Below are 14,788 nucleotides of genomic sequence, written 5' to 3'. Positions count from 1 at the left end.
CACCCTAGACTTCACACAGGAGGGCTTCCGCATTTCAGAGATGAGAACACAGGGGTTGTGGCTTCCTTCCGCTGACCAGATGGTGCAATTTTTCCCAGCAGGCCCTGGTCCCACCCAGCCCCCTCAAGGGCTGACCAGCAATAATGGAAGCCAGTGCCGGGAGGGGTTCCTTAGGGCATCCGGAAGGTTCCTAGAAGTTTTGCTTGGGCTGAGTCCAAAGGCGGAGTAGGAATAAGCCAGACCTGCTGGAGAGAGGGAAGGGCCAGCAGCAGGGACAAAGGCCAATGTAGGGGTGGGGGATGGATGCCACGCAGGCTAGTTGGGCTGGGCTGAGGTTGGGTTCTGCCTCAGAGGCTCTCAGGTAAACTTTCCCAGCACTAATATTTCTTTGCATTTTTCTGAAATGTGACTTGTGACTCTGGTTTTATTTAAGCCTCAGACTACTAAAACCTAGATGCATCCTCTTGAGGATTGAATGATGGGGGACAGCAGAGTGGGTAGGTTAGGTGGTGGGAGAAGGAAGCCTGGGCCATGGAAGGTAGAGCCAGATAGGCTGCCTGCTCAGAGTTGGACTCATGCAACTGAGGGTGGGTGGTCCTGGATTTTGAGTGCAGTCTGGGGTGGGGGGGGGGTTCTAGGGCGGAGGGGGTGCCCCTCAGAATCCTGCTCCCAGCTCACAGGGAAGTTAGCCTCAACTGTGCCTGGCAGGGGTGAAACCGGGGGTGAACAGAAGCTGCCCAGTATTCAAAAGGGGAAGTGGACCAGGAGCCTGGGTGACAGGGGTGGCAGGGAGGGACCAAGGCTCCCTGTGGAGGAGGGGGGTGTCTTGGGGGTATGCAGAGGTCATCTCATCCATCCCTCAGCCTCAGGCCTCTAGCCAGCACTCGTGGGACAAGACCAGCCCCTCCTGCATGGCCATTCCTCCCCAGGGGCCAGTGTCTGGAATTGCCAATGTGGCAGTGTCCTGTTTGGAGTGTTTTGGGTTGAAGGGGCATGCCCTGCCAGCAGCTGGGAGGAGCCCCCGTGGAGCAGAGGCAGTGCCAGCCTGGGGCGGGTGGGCTCTGGCACCTACATACAGGGGGCTCAAGGAGTTCTCACAAGGCCTCTAGGAAGCAGGTGCCTTTGTCATCTGCGGTTTTCTCTCAGGGAGTCAGGGGCACAGACAGGCCAAGCAACCTGCAGCGAGGACATGAGGGACACAGTCTGGCCTTGGCTCCAGAAAGGGCTTTGACTGGACTCAAGGAGCAGGCAGCGGTGGGGGTAGATGGAGTGCTAGGAAGAGGAGAGACCCTGCCTGGACAGCACACCCCTCTGGGAAGCCCCCAGGGCTGGTGGGGCCAGGTTGAGGGTCAGGCAGGAGGTGGCAGGAGACCCCAGTACCCATCTGAGGCACAACACTGAGTGGGCGTGGTGGGGACAGGGCCCTAGAGGTCAGAGAGAGGCCCCAGCTGGAGTCCAGCCTCTGAGGGCTCTGTGTGGAGCTTGGACAGCACACCTGCAATGGGTGTACCCCTAAGGGCAGGGCCATGACTAGAACAGCAGGGGCGGTGGTTGCAGGGGAGACTGGAGGAGTGGAAGGGAGCAGGGTGGGCACCCTGGAGGGGATATGTGGCACAGAGCAAGAGGTCACTTACCAGGACTGTCCAAGCAGCACAGACCAAGCGCTTAAGGGTCCACTCAGTCTGTGCAAGCTTGAGTTTTTTGTCTGAAGGTTGAGAACGACCATAGTCCACCCTGGCAGCGCTGGCGCCCCTTTCTAGATGCCCCTACTGGTGCCTGTTTCCAGCGACTGCTTTGCTGAGAAAGTGGGACAGTAATCTCAAAGCCAGCAGAGGGCCGCACTGTGCAGTGGCCGTGTCAGCTTCTCTGCCCTGGGGTCAGGGAGCAGGGGGCATGCTGGGTGCCAGGCTGGGGCTCTGAAGGAGATAAGGAACAGGTAGGCATCCAAGGACTACCAGGTTCCATTTTACCCCATGCCCACCTGGTGCCCATCCCTTGTGACCCTGTGCAGGCTAACCACCTGCTTTCTGATCCCAGGAGAAACTCCTCCCCAGGACTCCGGCTGTCAGCTCCAGGGGCACCTCAGATGCTCTCTGGCATTTTGTAAGACAGCTGGCAGTGTCTTTTAAGGACCCGTGGGGGAGGAGGTTGAAGCCAGGCGAACCCACCCTTCAGGATGCCAGTCTCTTGAGGAGACAGCACCCCTGGTCCTCACAGAAATGCACAGGAGGCCCCCGCTGCTCCATCTCGCTATAATTGGAGAACAGAGCCTCTGGTGGGAGTACTTCCCATGGAGAGCAGTCTTCACTTATTTATGAGAAAGTACCAGCATTTAACCCATGGAAACTACCAAGTTACCTCTGACCACCATGTAGAATAAGGAAGGAGCGGGGCTGCCTGGGTGAGGCCCTTCAGGAGTGTGCCTGTTCTGACTTGTTTCTCACACTTTGGTGGCAGACGCTTATTTTTCTTCCAAGCTGAAGTTCTTTTTATCCAGACTGAGATAAAACCCACTCGGTCAGCAGGAGTAACGTCCTCAGACATCATACAGAGTGAAGAGGAAAAGCAAGGGGCCTGGGCCCAGAAGACAAGAGACTGGAGGCAGGGCCACCTGGGGACACTCCATGCACCCTGGGCAGTGGCCTGAGAGGCCTGGGGGTGGGGGAGTATGGTCTGGGTGGTGGCAGAACTGCTGGGACCCAGCAGAGGATCTGACCCTCCTTTCACGGATTCTTGGTGATGGGGACAAAAGACTGGGCAGAGAAGCAGGCAGCCACGGCACTGCCCACACGACCAGATCAGGCAGACCTCACCGAGGAGGGCGGCCAGGGGAAGACGGCTGTCGCCAGGAACCCAAACAGCTGTGCAAATAAGCAGCCACACCAAAGTCCCTCATGTCAAACTGCTTTATTACATCTTAAATAACAGTACAGTTTAATATAGTATCTATCTTGCATCCAGCCTCCTTGCAATACACTGACTTTAAAATTAAATACAAACAGTGAGGGGCACAGGGTGCAGAGAGCTCTACAGAGGTGTCGATGGAAAGGAAGGAGGGCTCGTGTTTATTCTCTCTGCCAGATCCAGGCCTACTGCATGTCACAGCACAGTTCTGTACAGGCTGCTGCAGACACAGGACAGAGAGAAGCCACCACTGCTGCTGTGAAGTGGGCTCAGGTGCAGGGAGGCAGCCCACGGCACTGCCGTCCAAACACTGCTGCCGGACCCTGGCCTCCAGTGGGACTGGGGAGGTCTGCGTGTTAGAGAATGATCTGCCTCAGATGCAAAAGGCTGGTTCCATGGCAGAGACAGGCCATGAGGAATTTATAGAGGAAGGCCAGGGTCTCCATTCCCTGCCCCCCACCCCTACCCCTGAATCCAACAGTGATCATTTGGAACAGGACTTTTTTTTTTTTTTTTTTTTAAAGAAAGAAAGAAACAGTGACTAATCCTGCTGCCCAAGCGTGTAGCGCTGCCGGCTGCCCTGCTTCCGACGCTTGTGCAGAGCAGCAGTGAGTGGACAGAGCCGCAGTGGTTACAACTGTAAAGAGGTTATTTCTTAAAATTAAAAGAACATCAAAGGACTGAGTCCTATATGCGCTTTTGAGCATTTCTACAGCATGCGATTCTAAGAGTAAACCCACCCAATATGGCAAACGATCAAATTTTTTAAAATTTAACTTAGAAAGTTTGAGATCATTATTTTCAAAACATTGATTTGTACATGGTTTCATACACAAATAATTGACTGACTATCCAAGCACAGGACGGGCGCCTCTCTGGAAAACAGAGGTTCCTGACGGCTGGGGGCGGGGCGCAGGGTAGTGTTAGGCTATTATTACGAACTTCCCTCCGACTTCACAAGGAAACCCAAGGTGAGATTAAGAACTGAACTGAGAAGGTAAGGAGGACAGGTCAGGGAAGCAGAAGGTGCCTAATCTGAGTTTACTATTCATCACACATTCAAGACCATCCACAGCCATGTGCTTGGTTCCTTTCCGTATTAGCATCTTCCTTTCTATGCCGTGTTTGTGCGTAACAATTATGTGACACGAGACAAAAAATAAAAAACGAGGGACTCAATTTACATCATTAACAATTTCAGAGAGGCTGCACCAGACCCTCTTCCTCTGTGTAACTACTGAACATAAAGGAATATATTTTAAAAAGGAAATATGAATGTTTGCAAAATCCTGTTACAAACACAACCTGAAATTTAGAACCAATTACAAGATAAAATCCTCAACTTGTTTTGCATGAACAGCACAAAACAGGGTCACTGACCTAAAATTCAAATGAACTAGTGAAAAGGTGTGTCTGCCTCGCAATTACACTCAAGTTTACCTTCTGGTTAGCACGTTTATTATAGTATTTCCTTTTAAATTCATTCAAGACAAAAAAGAAAACAAAGACAATGGTCCCGGGAGGAATGCACAATTTGTTTGAGTTTACAGCACAGAGATTCTTCTCTTCATGGGAATTGTGCTCTTGGTTTCAGCAATAAGTGAAGGAAAAGGTCTTGCCCTTTTGAAGTTCTGAGGGGTGCAGGGCATCCGCGTTAGTAGGGGTGGATTGGAAATGCTATCACTGTAACGCTTCAAGGTTGGAATGATCTTCCAGTCGACACGACGTCCGCCTGCTGTTTTAAACAAAGTTTAAAGAAATATAAAAAGAGAATATCTAAAGTCAGTGCTACTGCTCTTCCTACTGCCCCGCCCGTCTGCCGCCGAGGGCACGTTATTTCAGGTGGATGCAATGCTCACCTCACAATTGCAAATCAACTCTACTTCAAAATTAATCTAGCAACTGTGAACTCCTCTGTGCTGTGAGAAACACGCAGAGGTGCATGCAGGGAGGGCCCCTGGGCTGTTGAGTTACCTGTCGGTGTTAGTTCCAGATCTTGAGGAAGCTATCCCAGGACCCCGTCGCCACGGCCATCCCATCGTCAGTCACCCCCAGGCAGCTGACGCGGTTGTCATGCCCGGCCAAGACACCTGAGAGCAGATGATAGCCTGGTCACTCCAGGACCCAGAGGTGCCCCACCTAGCAGTGACGTGGTGAAGCTACGCAGTGCTGGGTGGCGGGACCACGCTTCGAGGAAGGCCCCGAACCCTGAGGCCCAGCCCCCACAACGCTTCCGTGGCAGGAAAGGATGCCAGGCGGAAGAGAAGCCACGCTCCCCAAGGTGAGTAAAACTCAATATGCTCCCCTCCTAAAAACAACATGAAGGCACCTACAGCCAGGGGAAGTATTCAAAGAAAATAAAGATATACTGGAGCGCCCGGGAACAAGTCTGAATTAGGACAGCATGAAGACTAGGAACAGACATGATAACAAGGCACAAAACACAGTGAAGAACTCAGGGCCTCTCGCACCAGCTCCTGAGTACGCTCATGACGTAAGAAGCTTAAGTAAGGGGCGCCTGGGGGGCCCAGTTGGTTGAGCATCCGACTCTTGATTTCCGCTCAGGTCAGGATCGCAGGGTCATGAGATCAAACCCTGCGTCAGGCTCCCCGCTCAGTGTGGCGTGTGCTTAAGTCTCTGTCTCCCTTTCCCTCTGTCCCTCCCACTAGCGCGCTCTCTTTGTCTCTAAAATAAAAAAAACATCCAACCATCCCAATCTCAGGGCAATTACAACCGAAGACTGTAAGGCTGTGGGCTGTTCTTCGTTTGTTTATAACCCCTGAAGCCTAGCACAGGGCACAAAACACAGAGGGCTGGTGACAGATGCAAGAGGGGGAGGGCCGATGGGATGTCACACGGTAACCCCACACTGAACCCACAGTGAGACAAGCCTCCTGTTGACACTGAGTGCCTGTGCTTGGATAATTATCAGCCAGAACATTCCATGTCCGTCCAGAAGAATCCGATGGCTAATTTCAGAGAACCCTTGTCCATTTCCTATACTCCGTCGTATCACAGCTGAGTAAAGAGACAGGCTCAGCCGAACGGAAGGTGTGCTCTGCTGTGGCACCATGACCAGGGAACTGTCGGGGCAGAGGCAGTGGGAGCAAGGGGTCTGTAAGAGGGAGCAAGGGAAGCAGGAGGGGAGCTCTGCCCAGAGCAGGAAAAGATCCACTGGAAAGTGGGAGGTCAAGGTAAGAACCCCAGAAGACCCCGAGTCATGCTCCGTTCTTCCCCTGGCAAGATATAGAGTTGAAAGATTCTGAAAGTGTCAATTCAATTCAGCTGCCTGACTGCTCATGTTTAATACAGGAAGTTTCTCATCTTTTGTACAACTTGTAATTATTATTTTTTTAACATTTTATTTTTGGGGCGCTTGGGTGGCTCAGTCAGTTAAGCATCCGACTCTTGATTTCGGCTCAGGTCACGATCTCAAGGTGGTGAGACTGAGTCCCACGTCTGCCTTCACATTCAATGGGTAAGTCCGCTTCTCTCTCTCTCTCCCTGTCTCCTTCCCCTGCTCGTGCTCTAAAATAATAAATCTTTAAAAAAAAATATATATATATATACATAGTTTATTTTAAAAAATACATATTTTATTTTTAAGCAATCTCTACACCCAATGTGAGGCTTGAACTAACAACCCCAAAATCAAGAGTCACATGCTTCACGGAGTGAGCCAGCCAGACGCCCCTGTACAAGCTGTGTTTTAATGCACTTGACAACCACACACTTGCCTTTGATGTGTGAATTTCAGACTTTATACCTCACTGGGCACACCTGCCCAAGCCTGTGCTCCACACTTAGATGACACAGTTCCACCACGTACAGCCAGAGGGGAGAGAAAGCAAGGCGAGGGCCTTCAAGACCCAGCAGTTCGCCCTGTCCTGCCCACCTCACACGGTGAGCGCAAGGAAAGCTTCTGGTGCTAAGGAAGCCCGTGTGTCCAGAGAGCCCAAGTACGGATGCCCTGGCCTGTCACCCATCCCTCCGCCGGGCCATGCCTCGGGGCAGGCAGGTGTACTCAGGCACAGCACGTGTTTCTTAGGGGCACGACAGGCACAAACCTAAACATTTCAGCCTCGGTGCATCACGTCCATCCTCAAAGGTGCTACGTGAGCACGAGGGGGCCCACGAAGGCCCAGCAAGCACCTACCTGCCCTGTCGGCCTTGAGTGCGTCCCACACGTTGCAGTTGAAGTCATCGTACCCTGCGAGGAGGAGGCGCCCACTCTTGGAGAAAGACACCGAGGTGATCCCGCAAATGATGTTGTCATGGGAGTAAGTCATGAGCTCCTGGTCCGCACGAAGGTCGAACAGCCTGCAGGTGGCATCATCCGAGCCAGTGGCAAATGCGTTGCCATTTGGAAAGAACTAGAAAGCAAGGGAAAGAGAGTATGCGAATGCACAAAGAGAAGTATTGGAAACAGGACTGCCCAACAGCAGGGCTGCCACTGGCACAGGAGGGAAAGCTCAGCAGGGACTGGGCTCTGGCAGACACGGAGTCGGAGCAGCAGCTACCTGCACACCCGGACGTGAGGGCGTCGGTACTGGGACAGACACAGCCGCTGTCCTCCCCAGAGCAGACTTCGTTTCATGACTGACTGGTTTCCAGGGGATCAGGAAGAGTATGGTCACCCCTGAGGGTTGCCAGCGGCCAGACTAGTCTCGTGGAGAAGGGACCCGCAGCCCCAACCAACCAGATACCACCCTTCACATCTTCTCGCAAAAGCCCCTCACGTCAGGGTGACATGGCAACGGGAAGGCTCCTTTCCTTGGCTGTGCCCCAAACACAGGGAGTGGCTGAGGGTGCAAGGTTCCTGCTCAAAGCTCAGCCTGTCTCCTGCTCCTAAGAGGCTGTGCTGACTGGGTTAACTACTGCCTCGTTTGCCCCCCAACTAGAGGGAAGCTGGGGTACCAATCATTGGCTTGCCCAACCAGGGCTGGGAGCAGGTCCCTGCACACAACAGGCCCATCCCCAGTGTCTGTGAGGTGAACAGTCAGCACAGAATTAGCTGGTGTCACAAGGACAGACCGCATCACATCTAAGTCTTCTATAAGGAGTTTCTGTAAAATAGGTTATAGTTGCATAGGAAAGACAGAACCCCTGAACACATTTTAAAACTTGATGTGTTCTGCAGCATACAAGAATTAATCTCACTTGCCTAATGGCTGGCAAAGGCCCCGACCCACATCTTCACCCCCTACTCACACAGATGGCATTGATGTCAGACTCGTGGCCGGTGAAAGTTTGCCGGCACATCCCTTCTCGCACATCCCAGAGTTTGGCTGAAGCATCACAAGCACCAGAGACAAACAGTCTGGTGTCAGGAGCGAGAGAAAGGCTCATAACATCCCCAGTGTGTCCAGTGAACGTGGTCGTCTGCTGGCCGGTCTCAATGTCCCACAGAGCACTGCAGCAGGAACAGAGGATAAGCAGTGACCTTGCTTTGTCAGACAACCAGTTATGTGAAAAACTGTCCTTCAAACCATCTAGGACCATAGCAAACCTTTGCGCTTTTTTCCCTGACAAATCTAAATTTTATAATGTGACTTTGGAAGGGAAACAAAGCAAACGAACAAAATATAGATGAGAACGCGGCCACGGGCTTTGGAGGAACTGTTGTCTCTACACCAACTCAAACACCAACAAAGAGGGAGCCAGGGGCCTGCACTCTGTGTGGCTTTGCAAGGAGCAGCAGGGAGCTCCTGGGGGTGACCCACATGAGGCAGAGCACGTGACTCTACTGCTGCCGGCTCCGTGGCCCGACATGCCGAGGCCACAGGCCAGGACACGGAGACCACGCCAGGTAAACAGATGTCTCAGAGCAGTGCTGAGGTCCCACGGCCCTTCCCTGGAGCCACAAACAGGAGACTGAGTGGCTAGTGCGTCATGGTGGCAGCCCTGAGTTTGGTGCCCCGCGGTGTCAGTGTGAGCAGCTACCAACGGGGTGTAAAGGTAAGATGAGGACAGTGCTATGAGTGGGGCACGTGCCATTTCTGTGCTGCAGGCTCGAGGAAACGTCACCACTGAAAACTGCTCAGTTCATCCCAGCCTCCCAGGAAATCTGGCTCAGATGCAAATCCAGTCACATCATTTACACCTACCCTGTGTAGGGTTTCCTTGCTCGGGGCTTGGGGGACAACAGGGAGAAAATAAGATGTGCCCAGGACTCCGAAAAACCGTTATTCATAAATGGAAAAGCTTTAAAAATTATCTTCTAATAAAGAAATTCTTCCCCAAATCGACAATGTAGATTACACATCTTTTGTGAACTTACACAATTTATACAAAAAGGACACCTTGTAGACCTGGACAAGCTGGATATGGGAGTCATGCCCCGGCGCAGGGCCTGCCACCACATTATGCCTCAAAGACCAGAAAAGCCCCCAGGACAGTTTAAGTCTAAAATGACTCATAGGATACCTATCTGAACCAAACAAAACAATGTAAAAACATTTAAGTCAAATCTCTAGCCTCAGCAGATAGCTTACTCTTTTTAACAGGAAACTATTAAAAATGTGTCTGCGTCCAAAACAAACAAACAAACAAACAAACAAACAAACAAACAAACACCATCTGATCACTGAACTGTATGCCCTGGAGCCACAGACGAAAGAGCTCTAGGGACCAGGTGCATGAGGGAATAGCTTGAACTCAGGAGGAGTCTGACACAGTCCACTTGGAATCGTGACCCCTGCTCCTTCTGAGCGCTGCTGGGTCCACATGGCACGGTGCTCTTCTGAGAGGGGACGCAAGCACACCCACTCCCCGGGGGCTGCTGAGTGTCGCCCAGCCAGGGAGTGTGTGCCGTGGAAAGAAAAGCAGGCATTTCTTGTGCAGCTGCAGCTTCAACGTGTATGAGTCAGTCCTTCCTTGTTCGAAATTAAACTTTGAGCTTTAAAGTCTGTAGAGTACGATGAACTCACTTGTCACTCACGCACTTTTGTTGGCCGCCTCACGGCCACTTCAGACAAATAAAGGATGGCCTAATTAATGTCAAGAATCTTATTTCCTACACATCTAAGGCGAGCACTGTGAGAACGGCACGGTGCTCAGATGCTCACCAGGTGGTGTCCCCAGAACTGGTGACGATCTGATTGTCATCCAGGAAGCGGCAGCAGGACAGGTAACCTGGAAAACAGACACAGATGACGACCCTGCAAGCCCCACCCCACCCCACCCCGATACTAAGGCCCTGTAAATAGAAAAACACACTGGCAAAATGACTACACCTGGAAGTCCCACATGTAGGTGAAGACCGTTGCATTTTCGGCAACCCCTGGCCCTGGCCTCACATGCAGTCGTGAATAAAGAAAGCAAGCGCAGCCCACAGGCACCGCTGGCTGACAGCCCACAGGCCAGGAGGCGCGGACCCCAGGATAAAGGGGAGGCGGTGAGCAGCCCGCCTCGCACGCTGGCGAACACTGTGCAGATGCAGGGAACACGCTCCGTCGCCGCTCCTCTGGTCCATGTGCGGGGACAGAGGTTCCCTTCCCACTCACACACCCACTCATCCCACAACAACGTACCCTGGTGCCTAGAACATATCTGTGATCAAAGGAGCGCTTCTACCCTCCTGGAGGTCATACTCCAGCGGGGAGAGAGAGTGTGCACATGTTAGGGGAGGAAGGGGAGAAGGCAGTCTGCAGAGGCCTCCCGAACCCTCCAGGAAGGCACAGCCAGAGCTGGGACGGGGGCACAGCCAAGCGGAGCAGTGGATTTGTTTTCTACAGGACACTACAGTAAGCAAGGTGGCATGGAAACAGTCGTGTGTTGCCTGAGCACCCACCCTGCCGAGCATGTGGGAGGCGAGGGAGAGGTGTAGAGCCGAGGCTGGGATGCTGAGGGTGGGACGTACTGAGATCCCTAACCTTGATCAGCTTCTGGTATGAGGAAAGGTAAAACAGAAAACCAATTTTACAGTACCTACACATTATGATTTCTACCTAATTAACTCTGTTTACCACAGATTATAATTTTGTTCTACTGTAAGTGACCCTAAGAACCAGAAGTGCTGGGTAAACAAATCTATCCCCGGAAGGAGTGTGCCCAGTGGGCTGGCCAGGACGCAGCCAGAGCTGCCCATGCCCCAGCTGCCAGGCATCAGACGGAAGGGGCGGCAACACTGCCTCTCTTGCAAGGACTAGACGCCACTGCCAGGTATGCCCTGAAACCTTTCTTCCCAGTCTATACCAGAGCCACATACGATGCTGTGCAAATCAGTGAAACAAAAAACAAAATATACACAAAGAAGAAACCCACAGATGGGTTTTGGTATGGAAAGTATAAGAATACAGGGAAAACAAAGCATTTACCTAAGAAATATTACCAAAATATTTAGAGACGACAATTTTTAAATATTCTTTGCCTAGAATAGGATGTCTGGTCAAGCACTTCCCAGAGCCCAGGTCACGTTCATCCATGGGGACACTAGGGACCCCAGGGGTGAATCAATGCCCAGCTAGGTAAGGAGTAGCCTGTGCTGAGAGACCACCTGATAACAAATACACACTGTGCACCTGACCCATGCCCCACCCCCTACCCCCCAGGTCCTGGTCTCTCTTACTGCTGAAGCTCTGGCCCAAGTTCCTCTCCAAGAATAGCATTTGCTTCCTGCTGCATCTGACACTGATCCAGTCAGGTCACACATCCTTCCTTTCCAGAAGTCAGCGCTGGGTGTCCAACTCTATCCCGTGAAGTACCCAGAGGGCCCTCCACTGACCCTCACGCTGCACCATCACAGCCTCAGCCTGTCTGACTTGGGAGTGTAGGGAAGGCAGAGAGGAGAGTTGTGGCAACTCCAGTACCAGCAGTGTCTCACGCAGGGCTAGGCACGACACACCTGGTCAACGGCCCAAAGAAACATGACCTCCAAGATGGCCTCTGTGCACTTTGTGCATCACGCAGGTTGTGGGCACTAAGATGCATCAGGTGAAGAGGAAGGGCAAGGCAGTCTCCTCCCTCTAGGTCCTAAGGCCTGCTGACAGCAGAGAGGGATCATGCGGAAGGGGCAGGAGGCACCTCCTGCCTTGGTTAGGGAGGGCGGCCTTCCACATTCATTCCCTAACTTTCCATAGTTGGAGCTTTCAAAATATATACACGAATATTACTTTTAGCTGAAGTTAGGGCTGCCTGCTCACAGTCTTGTAACTCATTTCTTGGTCCTCTTCGTATTTTGTACACTGAGAGACAAAACACAATAACCAGGGGATGCCTGGGAGGCTCAGTCAGCTAAGTGTCTGCCTTTGGCTCAGGTCATGATTCTGGGGTCCTGGGGTCGAGCCCCACACCAGGTGCCCTGGTCAGTGGGGAGTCTGCTTCTCCTTCTCCCTCTGCCCCTCTCCCCACTCTCTCTCTTTCAAATAAATAAATAAAATCTTTTAAATAAAAATAAAGGAATATCCTTAAAAAAAACAAAAAACAATAACCAGGTAGATGTTTTAATATATCTGTATCTTTTTAGATACTATATTTTTATAAGTTTTTTCCTTCCAGAAAGAAAAAGTAGAAACCAACTTTTAAATGGGACTAACAAACAAGTATTGTGCATCAATGTTCAACAGCACAGTGCTGGGGCCCATCTAACACAAATGCCGGGTCATATAGCCTGTGAGCGTGGCAATGGCACTGCGAGGCCAGCCTCCAGAAGGGCCCAACAGTGCTCCATATACTCAGAGACCAGGACAGCCTCAGAGGAGCCATCAGGCTGGACACAGTCAGTGGCTTCAGAATGTGGGCTTTGATGGGTGCCTGGGTGGCTCAGTAGGTTAAAGCAGCCGACTCCTGATTTTGGCTCAGGTCATGATCGCAGGGTAGAGGGCTCTGTGCTGGGTGGGGAGTCTGCTTGAGAGTCTCCTGCTGCCCCTCCCCCCACTCTCGCTTTCATACGTGTTCTCTCTCAAGAAAGAAAGAAAGAAAGAAAGAAAGAAAGAAAGAAAGAAAGAAAGAAAGAAAGAAAAGGAAAAAGAAAGGGCAAGGAAGGAAGGAAGGAAGGAAGGATGCAAGCTCTGAAATCAGAAATACATGGCTCAATTCTCATGCAGTGGCTTAACCAGCCCTGAGTTCTCTGATGAGCTGCCATCTCCCCAGTGATGGGGATGGTCCCAGAGAATGGCTGGGAGGAACAGAGTTGTCTGTGCACTCACGAAGTTCTGAATAATTGGTGGCGGTTACCATCTTTGTTACTAAAGAATGAATAAATTACCTGGGAGGGCTGTGTTTGTGTGGACACATGTGTATATGTGTGTGCAGGGTGGGGTTGCCTCATGTGAAGATGGCCCCCACCACGTGTGTGTTTGTGTATGTGGGGTTTGCCCCACGTTTGGGGGTGTGCTACACAGTGACCAGCCAGTGGTCCTGCTGTCTTCTGGGAGCCTCCAGAGGGGCTGGGAAAACAGACCCTGACAAGCATGGGTGCCAAGTCTGGAGGTGCTCAGGCAGAAGGGTGTCCCTGTGCACCTCACACAAACCATAGATGAGGCTGTCAGGACATGCTGGGGACAGCCTGGTGCAGGGACTAGGCTGCCACAGTCCAGAGACAGGAGGGCTGACACACGCAGTGCAGTGAGCAGGTGCTTGGGTCACGGACCATGGGGGAGATTAGGGAATGCTGTCAGCTGAGGCCTGGAGGACAGAGGCAGGACGTCCTGACAAAGCATGTTGCCTGGTTGGGAATCTGTTGCTAGAGAAGCAAATACACTCACTTCTGCGACTGGAGAAGCTCCTGACCCAGAGAGAGCAAAGCCAGGATCCAATGTGGTAGAAGAGTGACTCGTGTGGCCCCCCAACACCAAAAGGCCCAGCTAAGGTAACTTGTCCCAAGAATATGGCTACTGACAAACTGGGAACCGTCCAGACATCCAGCAACAGGAACACATCAGCACGCAATGGAACTCTCTCAATTCTTTAGAAATATCATAGTTCTGGGTGAAATTACAGGTTAAAGGAAGAGAATTTAAAATTATTTCCCCAAATTTCTACAGTGAGCACATATTGGTGGTTTAGGCCAGCCCACCCCTAGAGAGCACCAGGGAACCAGGTTGGGCGCTACGGCTAAGTTGGAGCCAGAGACACAAGGCCCCACTGTGGGCACCCACCAGGCAGGTGCCTACCAGGAGGGAGCGCGTTCCAGCCCAGAGCTAGAGGGAAAGCTGCCTGCTCCACTCTGTGGTACGCACAGCAGCCGGAGAGCACAGACAGTGAAAGCACACTGTTCAAAGACTTTGATAAAACGACATGAAGTAACCCGAAGATGTGAGAGCGAGGAAATGCCAAAGAAGGGTTTTATTAAGAGTTAGGAGAACTTAGGGGCGCCTGGGTGGCTCAGTTGGTTAAGTGTCTCTGACTCTAGATTTAAGCTCAGGCGGAGATCTCAGGATCATGGGATCGAGCCCCACATCGGGCTCTGTGCTGGGCGTGAAGCCTGCCTGGGATTCTCTCTCTCCCTCCCCCTCTGCCCCTTCTCTCTTAAATAAATAAGTAAGTAAAAAAGTAAATAAGTAAATAAGTAAATAAGTAAATAAATAAATAAATAAATAAATAAATAAATAAGAGTTAAGAGAGTTTACAGTATTGAAAGAGAGACGAACTTATCAAGTGGTAATGGCAGAAGATGGAATCAGATGAAAACACAAGCAGACTAGAAACACCTTCAGATGTATTCACAAGGCTGCGTGGCCTCGTCATCTCAGAGCTTGGGGTTTTGGGCAGTTTGTCATCATCCTTCCAAGATGGTGTGAGATCTGGATCCAGGCAACCAAATCCAGGAGGCTGGATGGGGTGGGTGTGGAATCCAGTGTGGCCAATGGCAGGCACAGCCAGGACTTGCGGCCGCCCTAGGAAAACAGGCTCTTTTTCTGCTGGGGCTCCTAAGCAGGCTAGA

General features: G+C 51.7%; 1 protein-coding gene across 4 annotated transcripts in view; it reads right to left on the bottom strand.

The window, feature by feature from the left end:
* Positions 1-2,892: 2,892 nt before the first annotated feature.
* The window catches only part of GNB1 (G protein subunit beta 1), a 95,024-nt gene continuing 83,128 nt past the window's right edge, over positions 2,893-14,788 (bottom strand). For all 4 annotated transcript variants that reach the window (XM_045803448.2, XM_045803452.2, XM_045803450.2 and 1 more), the window contains 5 exons: positions 9,972-10,038; positions 8,116-8,317; positions 7,061-7,277; positions 4,879-4,994; positions 2,893-4,639 (listed from right to left, as the gene is read on the bottom strand). In XM_045803448.2, coding sequence (XP_045659404.1) covers positions 4,888-4,994; positions 7,061-7,277; positions 8,116-8,317; positions 9,972-10,038 — 593 coding nt within the window. In that variant the 3' untranslated portion in view covers positions 2,893-4,639; positions 4,879-4,887. The remainder of the gene's footprint in view (positions 4,640-4,878; positions 4,995-7,060; positions 7,278-8,115; positions 8,318-9,971; positions 10,039-14,788) is intronic.

This window comes from Ursus americanus, chromosome 33 (assembly GCF_024610735.1).
Source record: "Ursus americanus isolate L20-20 chromosome 33, mUrsAme1.1.p, whole genome shotgun sequence".
NCBI classification, from domain to species: Eukaryota; Metazoa; Chordata; class Mammalia; order Carnivora; family Ursidae; genus Ursus; species Ursus americanus.
Note: the sequence above shows the minus strand (reverse complement) of the source record. Positions and strands in the feature narration are given on the sequence as shown.